The sequence below is a fragment of the Entelurus aequoreus genome, linkage group LG21 (assembly GCF_033978785.1).
Source record: "Entelurus aequoreus isolate RoL-2023_Sb linkage group LG21, RoL_Eaeq_v1.1, whole genome shotgun sequence".
Classification (NCBI taxonomy): Eukaryota; Metazoa; Chordata; class Actinopteri; order Syngnathiformes; family Syngnathidae; genus Entelurus; species Entelurus aequoreus.
The window spans coordinates 32943264-32965423 of record NC_084751.1 but is presented as its reverse complement, the minus strand read 5'-3'; the positions used below and the strand labels follow the sequence as shown (position 1 = coordinate 32965423).

The window sequence follows — 22160 nt, the reverse complement described above, 5'->3', positions numbered from 1 at the left end:
TTCATAGTTTGGCCGGGGGTGCGACTTATGTGTGAAATTATTAACACATTATCGTAAAATATCAAATCATATTATTTAGCTCATTCACATAAGAGACTAGACGTATAAGATTTCATGGGATTTAGCGATTAGGAGAGACAGATTGTTTGGTAAACGTATAGCATGTTCTATATGTTACAGTTATTTGAATGACTCTTACCATAATATGTTACGTTAACATACCAGGCACATTCTCAGTTGGTTATTTATGCCTCATATAACGTACACTTATTCAGCCTGTTGTTCACTATTCTTTATTTATTTTAAATTGCCTTTCAAATGTCTATTCTTGGTGTTGGGTTTTATCAAATAAATTTCCCCCAAAAATGCGACTTATACTCCTGTGCGACTTATATATGTTTTTTTCCTTCTTTATTGTGCATTTTCGGCCGGTGCGACTTATACTCCGGAGCGACTTATACTCTGAAAAATACGGTGTATATATATATATATCGTATTTTTCGGACTATAAAGGCGCACTTAAAATCCTTTCATTTTCTCAAAACTCGGCAGTGCGCCTTAGAGCCCGGTGCGCCTAATGTACGGAATAATTTTGGTTGTGCTTACCGACCTCGAAGCTATAATATTTGGTACATGGTGAAATGATAAGTGTGACCGGTAGATGGCAGTCACACATAAGAGATACGCGTAGACTGCAATATGATGGCAATCACACATAAGAGATACGTGTGGACTGCAATATGATGGCAGTCACACATAAGAGATACGTGTGGACTGCAATATGATGGCAGTCACACATAAGAGATACGTGTGGACTGCAATATGATGGCAGTCACACATAACAGATACATGTGGACTGCAATATGATGGCAGTCACACAAAAGAGATACGCGTAGACTGCAATATGATGGCAGTCACACATAAGAGATACGTGTGGACTGCAATATGATGGCAGTCACACATAACAGATACGTGTGGACTGCAATATGATGGCAGTCACACATAAGATACGCGTAGACTGCAATATGATGGCAGTCACACATAAGATACGCGTAGACTGCAATATGATGGCAGTCACTCATAAGAGATACGTGTGGACTGCAATATGATGGCAGTCACACATAACAGATACGTGTGGACTGCAATATGATGGCAGTCACACATAACAGATACGTGTGGACTGCAATATGATGGCAGTCACACATAAGATACGCGTAGACTGCAATATGATGGCAGTCACACATAAGAGATACGTGTGGACTGCTATATGATGGCAGTCACACATAAGAGATACGTGTGGACTGCAATATGATGGCAGTCACACATAACAGATACGTGTGGACTGCAATATGATGGCAGTCACACATAACAGATACGTGTGGACTGCAATATGATGGCAGTCACACATAACAGATACGTGTGGACTGCAATATGATGGCAGTCACACATAAGAGATACGCGTGGACTGCAATATGATGGCAGTCACACATAACATATACGTGTGGACTGCAATATGATGGCAGTGACACATAAGAGATAAGCATAGACTGCAATATGATGGCAGTCACACATAAGAGATACGTGTGGACTGCAATATGATGGCAGTGACACATAAGAGATAAGCATAGACTGCAATATGATGGCAGTCACACATAAGAGATACGTGTGGACTGCAATATTTCATTTTTTTTTCTTTATTTCAGGCAATGACATAAAAAAGTACAAAGTTGACAACACATAATAATATAAATTAATATAGTGCAAAAGGTAATGTATAGTATGTAATTCATGATTATATGCTTTTTGTATGAAAATAGACCAGACTAGACCCGCTCATCAGCAGTGCGCCTTATAATCCGGTGCGCCCTAAGACCCGGAAAATACGGTATACATTCATATATTACATATAGCCTATTATTTGTGCACTATTGACTAGTGATGCACTGAAAATTCGGCCGCCGGAAAAATACTTTGCTCACAGAAACCAAAATGTTGTGACGATGTTTCCCTTTCTGCTGGCGGGTCGCATCTTTTCCGGCGGACCCGAATGACGCAGCTCGCCCAAAGATGACGTAAAAATCGCAATCGGGGCCCTCTCATGTTGCAATTCCGTTTACACTGCAGTCACATTTGAAAAGAGCAGATTCCAATCGGATTCCGACTACTTCCTGAAGTGGCCTGAAACTGATGAGAAAAGATCAAATTTGGAGTGCTTAGACGGGCAAAAAATATCTGATCTGTGTCATCTGAGGACAAAAAAAAATCAGATTTGGTTTGCAGTGTAAACAAGGCCTTAGAAGCTGAGTGCTAAGCAAATCCAGCTATAGTGAAACACTAAACTATTATGTAGGACTATTGCTAAGTGCTTAACATTTCATTGACTTACAATGTCCACTCTCACTGGGATGACGACTGATGGGATGGTTTTATCTTTCAGCATGAGACTTGTGCTCCCTGTTTAGATGGTACATTTAAAATAATCCTCACTGCTCAGATAAAGAAATGCTGGGAGGAAACGAACATTTTGTGGCAAAGTCTTCCCAGCGATGTCGTCAAGTTGAGAGCTCGTACATCTGCTGGTTAGTTTCAAAATTTTCCAAACTCCCAAGCAATTCAGCAACTGCCTGCTCGGTGGCCTTGTGGTTAGTGTCCGCCCTGAGATCGGTAGGTCGTGAGTTCAAACCCTGGCCGAGTCATACCAAAGACTTTAAAAATGGGATCCATTACCTCCCTGTTTGGCACTTAGCATCAAGGGTTGGAATTGGGGGTTAAATCACCAAAAATTATTCCAGAGCGCGGCCACTGGGGACGGCGTGGCGCAGTTGGGAGAGTGGCCGTGCCAGCAACCTGAGGGTTCCTGGTTCAATCCCCACCTTCTACCAACTTCGTCCCGTCCGTTGTGTCCTCGATCAAGACACGTCACCCTTGCTCCTGATGGGTCGTGGTTAGTGCCTTGCATGGCAGCTCCCGCCATCAGTGTGTGAATGTGTGTGTGAATGGGTGAATGTGGAAATACTGTCAAAGCGCTTTGAGTACCTTGAAGGTAGAAAAGCGCTATACAAGTATAACCCATTTATACAAGTATAACCCATTTCACTGCTGCTGCTCACTGCTCCCCTCACCTCCCAGGGGGTGGAACAAGGGGATGGGTCAAATGCAGAGGTTAATTTCACCACACCTAGTGTGTGTGTGTGTGTGTGAGACTATCAGTGGTACTTTAACTTTAACTCCAGTAGCTACAGTAGATACTTCTCGGCTGTCGATCAAGACCCTGTGTCACTATGCCAGAAAAATAGTTTCTCTGTGTTAGCTCTTACAATAACAATGTTGCTACAGCTTCGTAAATACGCAGGTAATTGGAGCATTGTAGGCATTTTTGAAAGGTTTTTTAGAGGGTTTTATGGGCGAAAAAGTAGAATCCCCATTGCCCACATTGTTGGCCGCCTTGTGCTAGCAGTTTTTTACTATTTAGAATGCACTTAAAAGGGAAATACATCTTCTTGTCTCACTTAAGGATTGTGGTTGATAGGCAAAACTCATAAAAAGTGCAGTTTTACTTTAAACTTGGGACATCATTTTTGTTAAAAAAAATATTTAAGATGTTATCTAAACATTGGATTATTTTGAAAAATGAACATATTGGATGTCAACCCAGAAAAAGAGACTGTTCAGTCTTATGGGTTCTCTGTAGAACATTTACATATTTTTTTATGAAATATGTTGAAAATTCTCTAAAATTTGACTTTCTTGACATACTAGACCAGGCATTAAAGTCCAAGTAAGAACATCTCTCTACTACCGTACCTCTGAGTGTACTGGGCGTGGCACGGACACTTCTTATCACAGCGGAGGCCATAGTGTCCTTCGGGGCAGAGTCGGACGTCACAGGTCTCGCCCGTGTAGCCAGGCTCACACAGACATTTCCCGTTGCTGTGGTAGCATTTGCTGTTGTTCTTACAGCGACATGTCTTTGCACAGCCAGCACCGTAAGTGCCAACTGGACACTCGTCCTGACACCTGTCCACAGAAACAACACAAGGGCAATCATTTGGCAAGAGCTGATCATAACAGATCTATGGTATACAATTTTACAGTAAGAATATAAAAACATCAGTTTTTTAATATGCAGGTTAAGAAATCCTTTAATTTAAGCATTTTTTTTTATATCCTCTTAAACTATTTACAAACACAATAAAAATAAAACATATCGTATTTTCTGGACCATGGGGGGCACCGGATTAGAAGACGCACTGCCGATAAGTAGGTCTAGTCAGGTCTATTTTCATACAAAAGGCACACAGGATTATAGGGCGCATTAAAGGGGTCATATTATTATTATTTTTTTTAAATGTAAAACACTTCCTTGAGGTCTACATAACATGTAATGGTGGTTCTTTGGTCAAAATGTTGCATAGATTATGTTTTACAGATCATCTTCAAGCCGCTTTCTGACAGTCGCTTCCGGATGCGCCGTTTTGTGGACGGTCTTATTTACGTGGCTCACCTTAGGCAGCGCCTTCTCCCCGTCATCTTTGTTGTAGCGGTGTAGTGTGCAAGGATGGGAGTGGAAGAAGTGTCAAAAGATGGAGCTAACTGTTTTAATGACATTCAGACTTTACTTTAATCAATAACGGAGCAGCATCTCCTCATCCGTGGCTCACTAGTGCAACAACAAGGCCGGAAATGTGTCCTGTGAAAAACCGTCCGACCGGGAACTCTCTAATAGCTAAAGTTCCTTGGGTGAATAATGTAAACTCACTACACCGGTATGTTTTAGCGCTTTCATGGCGAGTTTACTGACAGATATAAGTAAGAACTTTACACTACTTAATATTAGAAATGGCAACAGCGGAGGATGAATGTCCCATAACAAGAAGATAGAGAAAAAGAAGAAGCTTATCGACTACGGTGTCGGCACGGACTATAAAGGTGGACGCGTGCAAATTTTCAGGACTTATGCAGATCCCAAATACAGATCAGCAGGTACCAGATGGTAAGAAAAGTTGCTTTTGCATAATATTGCAAAAAAAAAAACGCCAGATAATATGTCTTACCTTATACACACACCATAATAATACTCGTATGTTGAAGCACAGTACAATCCATCAAGCGGTGCGGCTTCATAGCTTACCAAAGTCGTACTAAAACATTTTGATAGATTTTTGAACGCCGTGTGTAATGTTCTATATTTTCAATGTAACATATACAATTTTGATGTTGTTTACTTGAGTCATATTGCAGTCTATCTCTTATGTGTGACTGCCATCATATTGCAGTCGACACGTATCTATCATGTGTGACTGCCATCTACTGGTCACACTTATCATTTCAACATGTACCAAATAAAATAGCATTGAGGTCGGTAAGCACAACCAAAATCATGCCGTACATTAGGCGCACCGGGTTATAAGGCGCACTGTCGGGTTTTGAGAAAATGAAAAGATTTTCAGTGCGCCTTATAGTCCGAAAAACACGGTACACACTTTGTATGTTTATTTGCATTAAAAAAAATATTGACATTTCTTTGGTTGAAACCAGCTTTTTAAGCATATGCACAACTTTAATAAGATTTTTGATTCTTTTAAAGATGAGATTAACATATCTAGATGATGTGATTGTAAACCACTTCCCTCTTGCATGTATACACTCCCATCCATCAATCATTGTAACAAGCCTTCTACGCTTATTTGTTTTTAATATTCTCAGACGAAAGCCAAAATTTCACTTTTACTTTATGAAATAGTCGCGCTTTGAGTTTTTTTGTTTATTTTTATTTACCCTGTTTAATTAACCAAGACTATACTGCAGTTGTCGAATCCAAAATTAATCCTCCAAAAATATAACTTGCCTAATAAATGTGCACACATGTATAATAGATACTTTTGTAGAGTAATGCACATCGACAGCTTCCTCTAATGTGTTCTTACCTATACAATGCAAAGTCACTAGCAAATTACTGCTAGCTAGAGTTCAATTTCTTTACATTTGTTGGATGTTGGGTCTGTGACGGGGCTATTAATGGTTTCCAGAAGGCTTGGGTGCGGCATGCCAATTTTAAGCAGTGTTATACCATGAAGTTTGGCGTAGCTCAAACCGTAATTTTCTCATAAAGTACACATACGTAAAAAGGCTATTCCTGTCTCACCACTGGCTTGCTTAAGTATACGGTGCAAACCCTCTGATATTGCTAATTATATGCACTAAAGCACTGCCGGCTTCTCTGCTAAGAAAACACGAGGTCGGCTTATTTGTTTTGTTTTCTTAGTGTGATCGCCCAGAGAATGTGGATGGGATAACATTTGTGCTGAACTGTGCATAATAAAGTCACAATTAAAGTTATTAATTAGCATATTGCAGATTATGCATAGCTACATTAGAGATTGGGGCGGCATAGCTCGGTTGGTAGAGTGGCCGTGCCAGCAACTTGAGGGCTCCAGGTTCGATTCCCGCTTTCACCATCCTAGTCACTGCCGTTGTGTCCTTGGGCAAGACACTTTACCCACCTGCTCCCAGTGCCACCCACACTGGTTTAAATGTAACTTAGATATTGGGTTTCACTATGTAAAGCGCTTTGAGTCACTAGAGAAACGCGCTATATAAATATAATTCACTTCACTTCACTTCATCTAGCGGTAGCCGACATGTATTTGTATGGATTTTGTTGTTTGGTTCAGTATACATTAGAGACATACCGATTTTCACATGCAGTGCATCCGAAAAACATTTTGTTATGTTACAGCAGGGGTGTCGAACAGGTTTTATCCGGCCCGCGGATTGAGTTTTGTAAGTATAAAAATGAGCCAAAATTTTGGAATGAAAAAAACTGCTGTTCTCAATGTGTCCACTAGATGTCACAATAGCAATTATTTGTATCTTTGTAGATGATGCTACATATGTAAACCACATGATGTTAGTGCACCAGTCGAGGAAAATGAGCAAACTACATAAATAACATCCTGTAATTTGATTTTGATATTATTTTTTAATCTTGATAGATTGAAAATCAACACCAATGAGTTGACTGATGAACATTATCACATAGTTTATTCAGAAAGTATAAATAACGACAAATAAAGATAGAATACTAGTAACCGCAACAACATTATGATTTGTATATTTTCAGAATGTGCTTGTTCTATTTCTAAACAATCTGAAGTTGTCTTTGTTTTTAAGTTATCGTGCCATGATTTTACCACTTGGGAGTAGATTTGTCACCATGTGGCCCCCGATCTAAAATTAGTTTGACACCTCTATGTTACAGACTTAAGCACGGTATTGTCTGTAGAATTTGGAGGACAAAAAGTAACTTATTCCACTTTGGAATATGGTTGTAAGATAACAAAATGTGGAAAACATGAAGCGCGGGGAATACTTTCCGGATGCACTGTACACATTGAGTGTAAGTGAAAATGTTGGGACACCTCGTTGCAAACTATTACATATTATTTCAGATTTTTCATTTTCCTAAATGAATTTTATGTTTTTATTCGATAATTGAATTGATTGAAGAATGGCTTGTCAGCAGTTTTTTTTATGTTTAATTTTACAATTCCTTCGTATGTTAACTGTACCGAAAAACTGCACCGGACCAACTGAACCATGATTATGATGCACAGTTACACTCCAAATCTACATGGTTATACTTAGACTTAGACAAAATGTATTGTTCCACAAGGGATATTGTTCCACACAGTAGCTCAGTTTCAAAGGATGGAAAGGATAATGTAGGTATTAACTTGACTGAAAATGTACCATAGTAGCAATACAAAATAGAACATAAATGTAATATTTACATATTACAGTATATTATATATACTGATATATTATAATATTATATTTCTATATAATATATAACAAATCCCATTTACCATGTATAATATTACAGTATATTATATATACTGATATATTATAATATTAAATTATATTTTTATATAATATATACAATATATAACAAATCCCATTTACCATGTACAATATTACAGTATATGTAACAGCTGCAGCAAAAAAATAAAAAAATGTAGGAAATGTTTTTGTATTGGAATTTTTAAGATACATTTTAATATTCCTGTTATTATTGAACAATACAAAACAATTCAAAACAATAATATTTTGAAGTTGCGTGCTGTAGACAATAAACTATGTAAATGATACACATTTGGCTGACAATAGAGCTTTTAATACTACCGTCGTATCGTGATAATGCATGTTTTAACACATTCTAGCGGTGTCCCACAAATTTGACAGCGACAAACAAATAAAGGTGCCCTCAGTGCAATAAAGAGCTAGCAGCTTTTTTATTTTTTTTTCACAGAGCGAAACAGGTCGCAAGTCACTAATCCAATTGTCACCATGGTGGCAACTAAACACATTTGCTTGCAGGTACATTATCACTGGAGGACAAGTACTAGCTAAACATATAACAGGATGAGATAGAACAGGATATATGGGAAAATTATGTGGTTGCAGTGCAGATACAAAAAGTACATTAAAAATATGGTAAAAAAACATTAAATTAACAGGGAAACATTAAAGAACATAAATGAAATAAAAAACATTAAAAGAGTACAAACTGATGCAACCAGCTGCCACTTCAGTGGCCCATTTTTAAATACAGCTACAAAGTAAAACGCAACGAAAACCCCCAAAAAAGCAAAAAATAATACAAATTGCACACATACAATTGCACCATGCATAGACAGACAACGAAACAAAACAAAAACAATTTCAACACCCATATACACCGCGGTGGCCTCTGCAGTGCTCCACACCATTGTCTGCTGGGGTGGTGGGCCGCACAACCACAGGCAGGAACAGACCCAAAAAAGCAACTAAGAGAGCCAACTCCGTTCTAGGCTGCCCACTAGGATTTAGGACGAGCTTCTTGAAGCTCGTCCTAAATTCAATGCTAGCTCCACAGCCCCAGCTCTTCTTGCGCATCTCCTCCAGTCTCAACACAGACTCTCGTGTGGCAGAGAGCCAGCAGCTGGTCTCTGGTGCAAACATGGCCATGGCCAAAAGGCTCCTCCAGGCAGATCCGAAAGTTCACAAAAATGCACCAAAAAGCACAGCAGAAGTCCCGAAAAGGGCCGAACCAAAAGGCAAAAAACACACCAGAGGGAAACATCAAGAACACAAAAGGAGGATACACGAGAGTGCAGGGCTCCTGCAACCAGCAACCACTACACAACACACACACACCGCAATAGGCAGTGGTGTGCCGTCAGGGCCTTCTCTGCTGGCCTAACATAACCAGAAATCATGATCATAATTACAGATAAAAGTAATTTCGAATTTACTTTCCATAAATATCTAAAAGTATTCATATTCTCTTCATGTCATATTATGCTCCTTCCAGCGCTGTTGTTTTTAGGTTATAGAGTTTTTATCCAATCAGAATTCAGCTAGCTTATGTTGCCATGCTGTACCAAATCTGCCAGAGGCCTTCAGAATCAACGATGCGGGCGTCCGTGCACTTTAAGTGAATGGGCACAAACATTTGACAGACAGTTGCGATAGCCAATCAGATCAGAAGTTGTTGTCAGTAAGGCCTTCTAGATGGCCTAAGGCAGATATATTGTGATGTTATGAGCTAGGTAACATAATAACTCCATTACCCAGCATGCCACAGTATCCCCGTTTAGGTTGTTGAATGTAGTCATACAGCTGTATGTTATTGATGAGCACGCTGTGGAGTAAACTTTAAGAATTTAGCCAACAAGCCTCGTCTGCATCTTTTATGATTACCCAAGACAACACATATATTTGCAAAGCCATTTTCAAGAAGGATATTTAAAGAGAAAGTACATATTGTGAGACGATGTCGGCCAACCCCGGAAGCTAGCTCAGCTGTCCCGGCGATGAACGAGCGGCACCTCTGGCTTATACGGCGTCGAATGGGTGCTACAAATTGTGAGTTCAAATATTTTATTTCCTTATTTTTTCACGTTTAATATGTTTTTTTCAATTCTAATTTTGACAGTACCACATAAGATATGTTTTAATTGCTGATTTTAAAAGCGCCAGAAAATATCCCGTTTTGTACACTGTTGATGTGTTTCAATGCCCAGTAAATGTGTTTCTGTATAGTATTTCTTCAGCAATGGTCATGTGGTGACATCAATTATGGTATTTTGAGAGGTAATCATTGAAATCGGACATCCCTGAAGGCCTAGGTGGGAAAAGCACGGTCCGCCACTGGTAGTAGGATACAATAAGCCATGCTAACCGCTAAGCTGGAGCTTTGTAAACAGGTTTGGGTAGATCGATATAAATAATGACAGTAACGATACCAAGTATAGTATCAGTACATGATCGATAGTAGTCTTGTACAACTATTTGTAATAAAGGATTCGACATAAGTTACGATGCGATTCATAAACGATATATTTGAAAAACGGCACGATTCGATAAAATTCGATATAGTGTACGAACAATTTGATACTATGGTTAACATTTGCTGATGGACACATTCTTTTTTTACAGCACTAAAGAACAAAAGCATTCCTTCATGTGGATACGCTCCTCTTGTTAGAGGATAACTACTCGGATGAGAGGCAAAACGTCTTCTACGACAAACCTAACTGTCAACTGATCAGTTGAATGTCATGAGAATAACAAATAACCTGGGAGAAAACACCCTTACTTTAGCCACATTCACCTTCAAATGTGAAAGCAGCACATGTTTACAGTATTTTCCAGCGGTGGGCCGTAAGGGCCAGCAAGGCCTTCTCTGCTGGCCTAACATAACCAGAAATCATGATCGTAATTTTTTATTTACTTTCCCTAAATATCTAAAAGTATTCATATTCTCTTAATGTCGTATTATGCTCCTTCCAATGCTGTTGTTTTTAGGTTAGAGTTTGTATCCAATCAGAATTCAGCTAGCTTATGTTGCCATGCTGTACCAAATCTGCCCGGGGCTTTCAGAATCAACAATGTGGGCATCTATGCACTGCAAGTGAATGGACATATAGAGTCTATAGACAATTGCGATGTGTGCCAATCAGATCGCGAGTTGTTGTCAGTAAGGCCTTCTAGCTGGCCTTACGCTGTGATTGGGTACTCACTTGGGAGTCCCAAGTGAGTATCCAATCACAAGTTACGAAAAAAGGAAGTGGCACAGGAGCCATACGAGCCATAGAAAGCCACAGAAAATTTGCCGGTACTCACAAAGAAGGAGAGCAACATGTTGATTAGGTGGCATATATATATTTGCAAGGCCATTTTCAAGAAGGATACTTAAGAGAAACTACTTCTTGTGAGACGAGGTCGGTGATAAAATGGGGAAATGCCCGCCATTCAGCGTCGAATGGGTGCTACAAATTGTGAGTTCAAATATTTGATTTCTTTATTTTTTCATGTTTAATGTTTTTTGCAATTTTTATTTTGACAGTACCACATAAGATATGTTTAAATTGCTGATGTGGGTTTATTGATTTTTAAATGCGGAAGAAAATAACCCGTTTTGTACACTATTGTAGTGCGTAAATGTGTTGCTGTATTGTATTTCTCCAGCAATGGTCATGTGGGGACATAAATTATGGTATTTTTAGAGGTAATCATTGAAGTCGAACATCACTGAAGGCCAAGGTGGGAAACGCACGGCCCGCCACTGGTATTTTCAAATGTGTAAAAGACAACATATAGCCCCAAGATGCTGTAAGGCAAAGATAAAGAAAAAAGACAAAGAACATAACTACACGCAATAAATGTTGTACCGTACATGTGCAAATGTGTACGGGAATAAAAAATAAAACTCCTTGAATCCTTGAATATAATTATTTTTAGATATGGACCAAAAAAAACTTGCTGATGAACATAAACTATATTGCCAAAAGTATTTGGCCACCTGCCTTGACTCACATATGAACTTGAAGTGCCATCCCATTCCTAACTCATAGGGTTCAAGATGATGTCGGTCCACCTTTTGCAGCTATTACGGCTTCAACTCCTCTGGGAAGGCTGTCCACAAGGTTGCGGAGTGTGTTTATAGGAATTTTCGACCATTCTTCCAAAGGCGCATTTTTGAGGTCACACACTGATGTTGGTCGAGAAGGTCTGGCTCCCAGTCTCTGTTCTAATTCATCCCAAAGGTATTCTATCGAGTTCAGGTCAGGATTCTGTGCAGGCCAGTCAAGTTCATCCATGTCTTTATGGACCCTGCTTTGTGCACAGTCATGTTGGAAGAGGAAGGGGGCCCGCTCCAAACTGTTCCCACAAAGTTGGGAGCATGGAATTGTCAAATATGCTTTGGCATCCTGGAGCTTTCAAAGTTCCTTTCACTGGAACTAAGGGGCCAAGCCCAACTCCTGAAAATCAACCCCACACCATAATTCCTCCTCCACCAAATTTATGTTCTGCATATCTTACAAATGAAGTCAACTTGGCAATGGTTTTCAGATGTAATCTCACCCTGTTGACTCGAATGGATGGGGACGTGCTGATTCTGGAGGTCCAAATTCAAAGAGTCATATTACAGGCATATCCTGGACAGCTACTTGGGGACCTTTGTCATCTAGGCCTGGTACGGGCGTCGCGAGGAGCAGGGGAGTGGTAAGCAGGCGATGAAGTAGAAGTGTGTGTGTACAAATTGCCAGGGTTGTTGTTGCTACTGTGTTGTTGCATACTACAAAATAAACAAAGTAGTCATTCTGGAAGGCAAAACTGTCGTCTTTTCCAGAAGTCAAGCCAAGTCAAGTCACAGATGCCCGCTGGTGGGTATTGACGGACGGCAAAGCTCAGTAGTGTACCATGGTCCTGCCGCACAGCAGCCACGTATCTTGTGTACATTTTGCGGGAAGCTCTTGCTCTTGTGTTGTTTTAAAGATAAACTGCCAAAAGTCCATGTATTTACATTCCATTAATCTAAAGATTCACAGCTGATTCTTATCGATTGAGGTGGTTGATAAGGACGCAGTCGAAACGTTAACTTGTCAAGCCGGGTATCTAATCGCATCGGTTTATCGTTTCACACCATAGTCGATTCTACAGTGATTAGATCAATATTTTTGAATAGTTACAAAAATCTTTTTTTGTCATTTTTCTTATTGTTTACAAACCAGAAAATAATTAACGGGACACAGGAGGGCTTTGGGGGCAAAAACCAAATGATTTAAATCAGAGTTTTTGCTTATGCTGACTTATTTTGCACTATTGAATTTATTTTGCTTGAAATATTTTACTATGTAATTAAAAGGGAATATGGAGATAATTCAAATATTTATTTGATATTGTTGCACCGCCAACCTAATCATAGTAATCAGTCAACGATGTTGAAAATTTGAAGTATCAGTATCGCCGATACTGCCCCTGTAACTACTTGGCATTGGATCGATACCCACATTTATAGTATCACCCAAACTAATGTAAAGTATCAAACAACAAAATAATAAGTGCTTACTACATTTTACAGAAGTGTAGATAAAACCAATGTTACAAGAGAAAGTAACCAGATATTAACAGTAAATTAACAAGTCGATTGATAAAAGTTTTGAGAAAATAATACAACTGGAAATGATGCATACGTTACCACATATGTCAGCAGCTAAACTAGGAGCCTTTGTAACCCATTTTGAAATGTATATGCCAAATAATATATTGTGATATATGGCATTAGTGCATGAGGCTGCAATATGTACACTAAAGTTTGATATAGAGCGGTCCCATATAACACAACGTTCTATATAACTCCTAACAGCAGCTCCTTGAATTCCTTCTAAGTCTATCTGATAGCTCAGTTACAGCTCTTTTTATTACCAAATATGTGTTATATGTGTTTTATGTCGCACGTTTGCACCAAGAAAAATTCCTAGTTTGTGAACCCGTTCTCAAACAATGGCAATAAAACTATTCTGATTATATAACGCGATCGTACCTTAGATCAGTGGTCCCCAACCACCGGGCCACGGCCCAATCGATTGCTACCGGGCCGCACAAGAAATTTAAAAAATAAAAAATAATAATTTAATTAAATACACATAAAAAACACAAGATACACTTACAATTAGTGCACCAACCCAAAAAACCTCCCTCCCCCACTTACACTCATTCGCACAAAAGGGTTGTTTCTTTCAGTTATTAATATTTCTGGTTCCTACATTATACATTTGTATATCAGCAGGGATACAGTCCATAAGCACACATGATTGTATTTTTTTATGACAAAAAAAATATATAATAAAAATTTAAAAAAAATACCATACCCCTATACAATATCCTACCCTAATACCCTACTGTGCAATATTACCCTTCGAGTGCAAGACGTCCGACACTGATTGTTATTTATTACTCCAGTACTCTTGTCTTGTTCTGTATATTGTACAGTATTTTGTATTTCTATAGTGTTTTGTATATTGTACAGGATTGCTTATTATTTTTATTGGATAGTAGTCTGTTTATTTCAATTGTTAGTTTTTTCTTTATTACCTGTTGTGTAATTTAATTTATTTTTACCCCATATTTGTTCCCACTACCGCACTTTAAGTTGGAGTCCTTAATCTCGCTATATGCAAATATAATGACAATAAAGTCCATTCTATTCTATTCTAGACCCCGAATTTCCACCAGTATTTTTTCACCAGAGTCAATTATATAGTTTTTTTTAACCAAAAATTCAGACTGTACAACATACACAGTAAATCTTTATGAAAGTCTCCAAAAAGAAGGAATTAAAAGAAAAACTAAATAAAAACAACACAATATCAGCCTAGTGATGTCCAAACCTACTGGTGGATAGTGCCCGCCCCATTCTGTGACACAATCCATCATTCACATCACTTCAAACTTCACTATCCACCAAGCAGGTTTAAGCAGCCGAGCTACAGGAATAACTTTTTCGAAAAGAAAAGGGTAAAAAATAAGGATTTCTATGTACGGTAGTCGGAAATAATGTGATCTGTATTTTATGGACCCAAACGACCGCGTTATATTGAACTTTGAGTGTATTGCAATATTGATTGTAGGCCATATCGCCCATTCCTATGTGATGTAAACATTCTTAAATTCTAAAATAATTTCGGTTAAAGAAAATGTTGAATTATTGATTTTGGAATGTGGAAAAGGAGAAATTACCTGAAGGTTTGAATTTAGTAATAAAGTTGAGAAATGTGAAAATAATAGGGATTATTTTCTGTTATGGAAAAGGTGAACCCTCAGGGAGAGTGGGGGATTTTATGGATGTGGACAATTGTTAGTCTGAATATGATAAAGATTCACATTTCTTAAAAAGCTACATTGTTTTCTTGTATTCCAATGAAAGACACCTCTTACCGTTCTCCTGTGTACCCAGGGCTGCAAAGACACTGTCCACTGGATGAAAAACATAATCCATTGTTGTGACACTGACATTCTTGAGAACAGTTTGGACCAAATCTCCCCTCTGGACATGGCTGTCCGCACACTGTACCCTGTAAAAACAACATACATACATACAGTATTATTTTACAGTACTGTAAGTTTTTAAGATGTCTGGCTTGTCTGCATGTCTCACAGGTCTAGTACTGTACACCCAACATGCTGCTAACATGTTCTGAACATATTAGCACCAAATTGGATCTGGAAATGATCATTCACGCGTTCATTTCATCTCGTATTGACTATTGAAATTCTCTTTTCACTCTTTTCAACAAGTCAACGCTAAAGAGACTTCAGACTGTACAACATGCAGCTGCCGGACTCTTGACCGGTGCACCCAGAACAGCCTATATTACCCCCATTTTATCCAGTCTTCATTGGCTTTCAGTTAAAATTCGCAATAAGTTTAAAATTGTAGTCCTGATGTCAAGGCGTGGACTATTTCGCAGCTTACTGCGTGGATTGCTTTCCCGAGACGCAAACGGATTTGACCGGACAAAGCTTGCAGGTAAATACATTATTTAATTTTAACTCTAAAGCTACAAAAGGGTACAAACACAAGGCGCTCACAGCGGAGGAACAAAAACTTGGCACAGGTAACAAAACTAACACAAGGGCAGAAACTATGGACATGAAACTAAACTACACTTACTGTGACGTGAAACGAGCATGAAATGAGCAGCATGAACTATGGCATGGACAGAGTAATCAGAGTAGCACATAGCAAGAACAGAGTATCATAAAGAGTATCAAGAGTAATGTCGCCAGGCCGACTACCTGGCAACTACAGGCTTAAATAGTCTCTTCATAATTAAAAACAGGTGTGTGAGTCCAACACATGAGACAGGTGAAACTAATCAGTTGACATGGTGACCAAACAAGGGAGTGTAAACAGGAACTAAAAGAGTTTTAAACAACCAGAAAATAACAAAACAAAACATGACCACAGAACATGACACCTGACATTCGGTGCATTGCATGGTGGGGCCCCTTAGTACATCACTGACTTGCTATGCCCCTACTCTTAAGGGCGCAACCTGCAGTCTTTAGGCCAGGGTCTTCTAAAGATCCCAAAACTCGTTTAAAAACCTGTGGAGACCTGGCATTCCAGGCTATAGCTCCCAGACTCTTGAACAATTTTCACCAGTCCCTCCGTCATCTTGACTGTGTTGAAACTTAAAAAAACCATTTGAAGACTTCTCTTTTTAGTAAAGCTTTTAGTTAATGCACCTTTTAACTATCAATTTTAATCCACTTTGTATCCCTTTCATGATGTTGCCCCTGTTGTTTTAATTGAATTGTTGTTTTACTTCACCTATGTTTTGTACAGGGCTTTGTGATTTTATCTGTGAAAAGTGCTTTATAGATCAAATTTACTTACTTACTTACTTACTTCTTTGTACTGTAAGACAGTTGTCCTATAAATGAGGGCCCTACTTAAAAGTCCCTCAATGAATTTGCGATCACGCCAATTCACGTAGATTCAACCAATCCCTGTGAATTATGTGCAGCCTCTCAACTTTGTCCAATGCCCGCAATTTCCCCGCATATTTTCCTCGAAACAGCTCATTTCGACAGAACACCTGAAGCAGCAAATACACACAGCTTTAACTTACAGTCTGTGATGTCGATCGATAAAAATGTTTCGTCTTAGTTTCTCCCAGGTGTTCACATGTTATGATGTAGATAGAACTGTGACGGTTCAATCACCTGCCACCACACATTCTGCTGTGCACTCCTCTGAGCACACCACTAGACACATTCCTCTCCTGAACTCAATAAACAATCAACACACCTGACGCTGATGAAAGCTCCCCTGCCTTCTTAAGCCAGCGTGTCCTGCGTTCCAGTGCCAGAACGTAGCGACCTGTACTAGTACAGTAAGCCTCACACGTCTCCAGCTTTCCTCGCCTATGTGCTTCCTCGCTCTTTGTGTTTCATCTCCTTTGTGCTCATCGTGTCTTGTCCTGTGTCGTCATCCAGCAGCTTCGCGTCATTCCCTGGTTTCGAGATGTGGGTCTCGTCTCCCCGGATCCCCTCTGGACTCCCTGCTGCCTTTCCGGATCTCGGCCTTTCGCCTGCCGCCGAACGACAACGCCTCGCTCCAGCCCCTGACCACTTGCCTGTCCTTAAACCTCCGAGCCTGCCTTGCCCTTTCTGGACGTTTGCATCTGCCTTAACACGCACCTCCGACACCACCCAGTAACCCTCAACAGATAATTACTTCACATAGTCTCCACACATCTTTGGATTAGTTACACATAATCATTCCTTTGTACAAGTAAATACGCTGCAAGCTAAGCGACGTCCCTGTCTCAGTGCCGTCTCCTTTCCCGCTGTACCGTTACAAGAACATGTTAAATCCACACTTTTGTTTTGGCGCTGCCAGTGGGAAATTCTGCTTCCTCATCTCAGAATTGTACACTAATAAAGAACTTCAATTGGATATATTCCGAAATGTGTCCCACTCATTTACAAGACAAAATTAAATATGAGTGGATTTTGTTTCTGACAACTTTTCGTCTCGTTTTTATTCGTTGACGTAGGTTTACTCAGGGCTGAGAGGAGGGGTGTGTGTGTCTGTGTGCGGGCGGACTCGCGGAGCCTGACACAGGTGATGAACAGAACAGAGGGAAGATGACAATATGCGAGTGTTGTAGCGTGTCCCTTTTCAGCGGATTTCTCCGCCATTGTGGATAATTTTGTCAAATTGACATACATACCATATTTTTAGGAAAATAAGGCGCACTTAAAGGCCTACTGAAACCCACTACTACCAACCACGCAGTCTGATAGTTTATACATCAATGATGAAATCTTAACATTGCAACACATGCCAATACGGCCGGGTTAACTTATAAAGTGCAATTTTAAAATTCCCGCCACACTTCCGGTTGAAAAACTCCTTTGGATATGATTTATGCGCGTGACGTCACAAAAGCAACGGAAGTGGTTGGACCCTATCTGACCCGATAGAAAAGCCTCTTGTTTTCTTCGACAAAATTCCACAGTATTCTGGACATCTGTGTTGGTGAATCTTTTGCAATTTGTTTAATGAACAATGGAGACTGCAAAGAAGAACGTTGTAGGTGGGATCGATCGGTGTCTTAGCGGCTAAGTACAATACTGTAATATCTGTGATATTTGCATTAGTGTACTGTGTCTTTAAGGGTTTGGGGAACGCTAATGCGCGAGTGAGTTGGCGGAGAACTTGAGTGTGTGTGAGCGTGAGTTTTGGCTAACAGCAGCTCGTGTATGTGTGTGCGTTACTTTTTTAACTACAACCAGTTACCGCTTGTTAATAAAGCGATTGAGCAGCGCATCCTCGTCTGTGTGACTCCTTCTCCACTGCGGGGCATTACAATACTTACAGCAACACAACAACTTCCGTTGTGTCCTTGGGCAAGACACTTACCCTGAAAGCAGACGCCTAGCCGATGCTTGCCGCCAAACCCACGGATGAAGTCCTTCGTCGCGCCGTTGATCGCTGGAACGCAGGTGAGCACGGCTGTTGATGGGAAGATGAGGGCTGGCTGGCGTAGGTGGAGCGCTAATGTTTTATCATAGCTCTGTGAGGTCCGGTTGCTAAGTTGCTAAATTAGCCTTAGCGTCGTTAGCAACAGCATTTTTAAGCCTTACCAGGCTGAGAATTTTTAACCGTGTAGTTACATGTACATGGTTTAATAGTATTTTTGGTCTTCTGTCTATCCTTCCAGTCAGGGGTTTATTTATTTTGTTTTTATCTTCATTTGAGAACGACGCTATCACGTTAGCTCAGTAGCAAAGTGTGTCACCGATGTATTGTCTTGGAGATAAAAGTCACTTTAAATGTCCATTTCGCGCGCTCGACTCTCATTTTCAAGAGGATATAGTATCCGAGGTGGTTTAAAATACAAATCCGTGATCCACAATAGAAAAAGGAGAGAGTACATAGTTCTGTGAGGTCCGGTTGCTAAGTTTTCTAAATTAGCCTTAGCGTCGTAAGCAACAGCATAGTTAAGCCTTACCAGGCTGAGAATTTTTAACCGTGTAGTTACATGTACATGGTTTAATATTATTGTTGGTCTTCTGTCTATCCTTCCAGTCAGGGGTTTATTTATTTTGTTTCTATCTTCATTTGAGAAGGATGCTATCACGTTAGCTCAGTAGCTAAGTGTGTCACCGATGTATGGTCTTGGAGATAAAAGTCACTTTAAATGTCCATTTCGCGTGCTCGACTCTCATTTTCAAGAGGATATAGTATCCGAGGTGGTTTAAAATACAAATCCGTGATCCACAATAGAAAAAGGAGAGTGTGGAATCCAATGAGCCAGCTTGTACCTAAGTTACGGTCAGAGCGAAAAAAGATACGTCCATCACTGCCTCTCAAGTCCTTCACTGTAACGTTCCTCATCTACGAATCTTTCATCCTCGCTCAAATTATTGGGGTAATCGTCACTTTCTCGGTCCGAATCTCTCTCGCTCCATTGTAAACAACGGGGAATTGTGAGGAATACTAGCTCCTGTGACGTCACGCTACTGCCGGTACAGGCAAGGCTTTTTTTTATCAGCGAGCAAAAGTTGCGAACTTTATCGTCGATTTTCTCTACTAAATCCTTTCAGCAAAAATATGGCAATATCGCGAAATGATCAAGTACGACACATATAATGGATCTGCTATTCCCGTTTAAATAAAAAAAAATCATTTCAGTAGGCCTTTAAAATCCTTTCATTTTCTCAAAACTCGACAGTGCGCCTAATGTACGGAATAATTTTGGTTGTGCTTAACAAAGCTGTTTTATTTGGTACATGGTACACATAAGAGATACATGTAGACTGCAATATGATGGCAGTCACACATAAGAGATACGTGTAGATTGCAATATGACTCAAGTAAACAACAACAAAATGTTTTATGTTCAATTGAAAATATAGAACAATTACACACAGCGCTCAAATATCTATCAAAATGTTTTAGTATGACTTTGGTAAGCTATGAAGCCGCACCGCTTGATGGATTGTACGGTGCTTCAACATGCAAGTATTATTATGGTGTGTGTATAAAGTAAGACATAGTTTTGCAATATTATGCAAAAGCAACTTTTATTACCTTCTGGGACCTGCTGATCTGTATTTGGGATCTGCATAAGGCCTGAAAATTTGCGCGCGTCCGCCTTTGTAGTCCGTGCCGACACCGTAGTCGATGAGCTTCTTCTTTTTCCTCTATCTTCTTGTTATGGGACATTCCCCTCCGCTGTTGCCATTTCTAATACAAAGTAGTGTAAAGTTCTTACTTATATCTGTCAGAAAACTCGCCATGAAAGCGCTAAAACATACCAGTGTATTGAGTTTACATTATTCACCCAAGTAACTTTAGTTATTAGAGAGTTCCGGTCGGACGGTTTTTCACAGGACACATTTCCGGCATTGTTTTTGCACTAGTGAGCCACGGATGAGGAGATGCTGCTCCGTTATTGATTTAAGTAAAGTCTGAATGTCATTAAAACAGTTAGCTCCATCTTTTGACACTTCTTCCACTCCCGTCCTTGCACGCTACACCGCTACAACAAAGATGACGGGGAGAAGACGCTGCCTAAGGTGGACCACGTAAATAAGACCGCCCACAAAACGGTGCATCCTGAAGCGACTGTCAGAAAGCGGCTTGAAGATGATCTGTAAAACATAATCTATGCAACATTTTGACCAAAGAACCACCATTACATGTTATGTATGGGACGGTATAGCTCGGTTGGTAGAGCGGCCGTGCCAGCAACTTGAGGGTTGCAGGTTCGATCCCCGCTTCCGCCATCCTAGTCACTGCCGTTGTGTCCTTGGGCAAGACACTTTACCCACCTGCTCCCAGTGCCACCCACACTGGTTTAAATGTAACTTAGATATTGGGTTTCATAATGTAAAGCGCTTTGAGTCACTTGAGAAAAAGCGCTATATAAATGTAATTCACTTCACTGTAGACCACAAGGAAGTGTTTTACATTTAGAAATTAAAAAAAAGACCCCTTTAATGCGGTGCGCCTTTTGTATGAAAATAGACCTGACTAGACCCGCTCATCATCAGTGCGCCTTATAATCCAGTGCGCCCTATGGTCCATAAAAAACGTTACATTTTGTGGGTATTAGAAAATGTACTTTTTCAACTTCAAACATTTTGATTTGAGGGGGCAAGACATTCACTTGCCCCCAAATTGAGCCGTTTGTGAGAGACAAGAGAGGATTAATGACAGTGTTACAGTAAGTACAGACCATGGCCTGCTTAACTGAGCATACAGATTGGGAACAGGGAAATGCCTGTCTCTATCCAAACAACAGAAATAGACCTACCAACCCCAAATGACGCATTGGATAGAGTTCAATATTTGTTTTTACCCTGTGATTTTCTTCCTCGAATTCCTGCTTTCTTTCTACTACTCACTTCCACTTTCCATTGGCGTCCAGTTATTTTTATTTTTTAATTAATGATAATTCCTCATGGGGAAAAAACATCTATATTTTGTGTTGCACATCACACACAAAAATCAGACCACACTTGCTTTTTAAAGTGAGGAGGCGCACAGAACTATCATTATTATTTGGGGTGTCCTAATACAACTTTTTTACTTTCTGATAGCATTCCGATATTGAAGCCTTAGGTAATTGATATTAATCCGATACGATATCAGCAGGAGTCATTGTACATACTTTTATTATTTTTGTAGTTTGGAATGTTAGAAAAGACTTGGTCAAGTGAAATTACTGAGATAACAATTGGTAAGTATTACAAAAAATAACCTTATGACATACTTATGCTGTGTTTAAATTTTAAGTAGAGTGGTA

At 39.7% G+C, this 22160-nt stretch overlaps 1 protein-coding gene across 2 annotated transcripts in view; it reads right to left on the bottom strand.

The window, feature by feature from the left end:
• Positions 1–22160, bottom strand: part of megf10 (multiple EGF-like-domains 10) — a 134247-nt gene that overhangs the window by 33771 nt on the left and 78316 nt on the right. For both annotated transcript variants that reach the window (XM_062031517.1, XM_062031516.1), the window contains exons 8-9: positions 15268–15404; positions 3805–4017 (exon numbers count right to left, since the gene is read on the bottom strand). In XM_062031517.1, coding sequence (XP_061887501.1) covers positions 3805–4017; positions 15268–15404 — 350 coding nt within the window. The remainder of the gene's footprint in view (positions 1–3804; positions 4018–15267; positions 15405–22160) is intronic.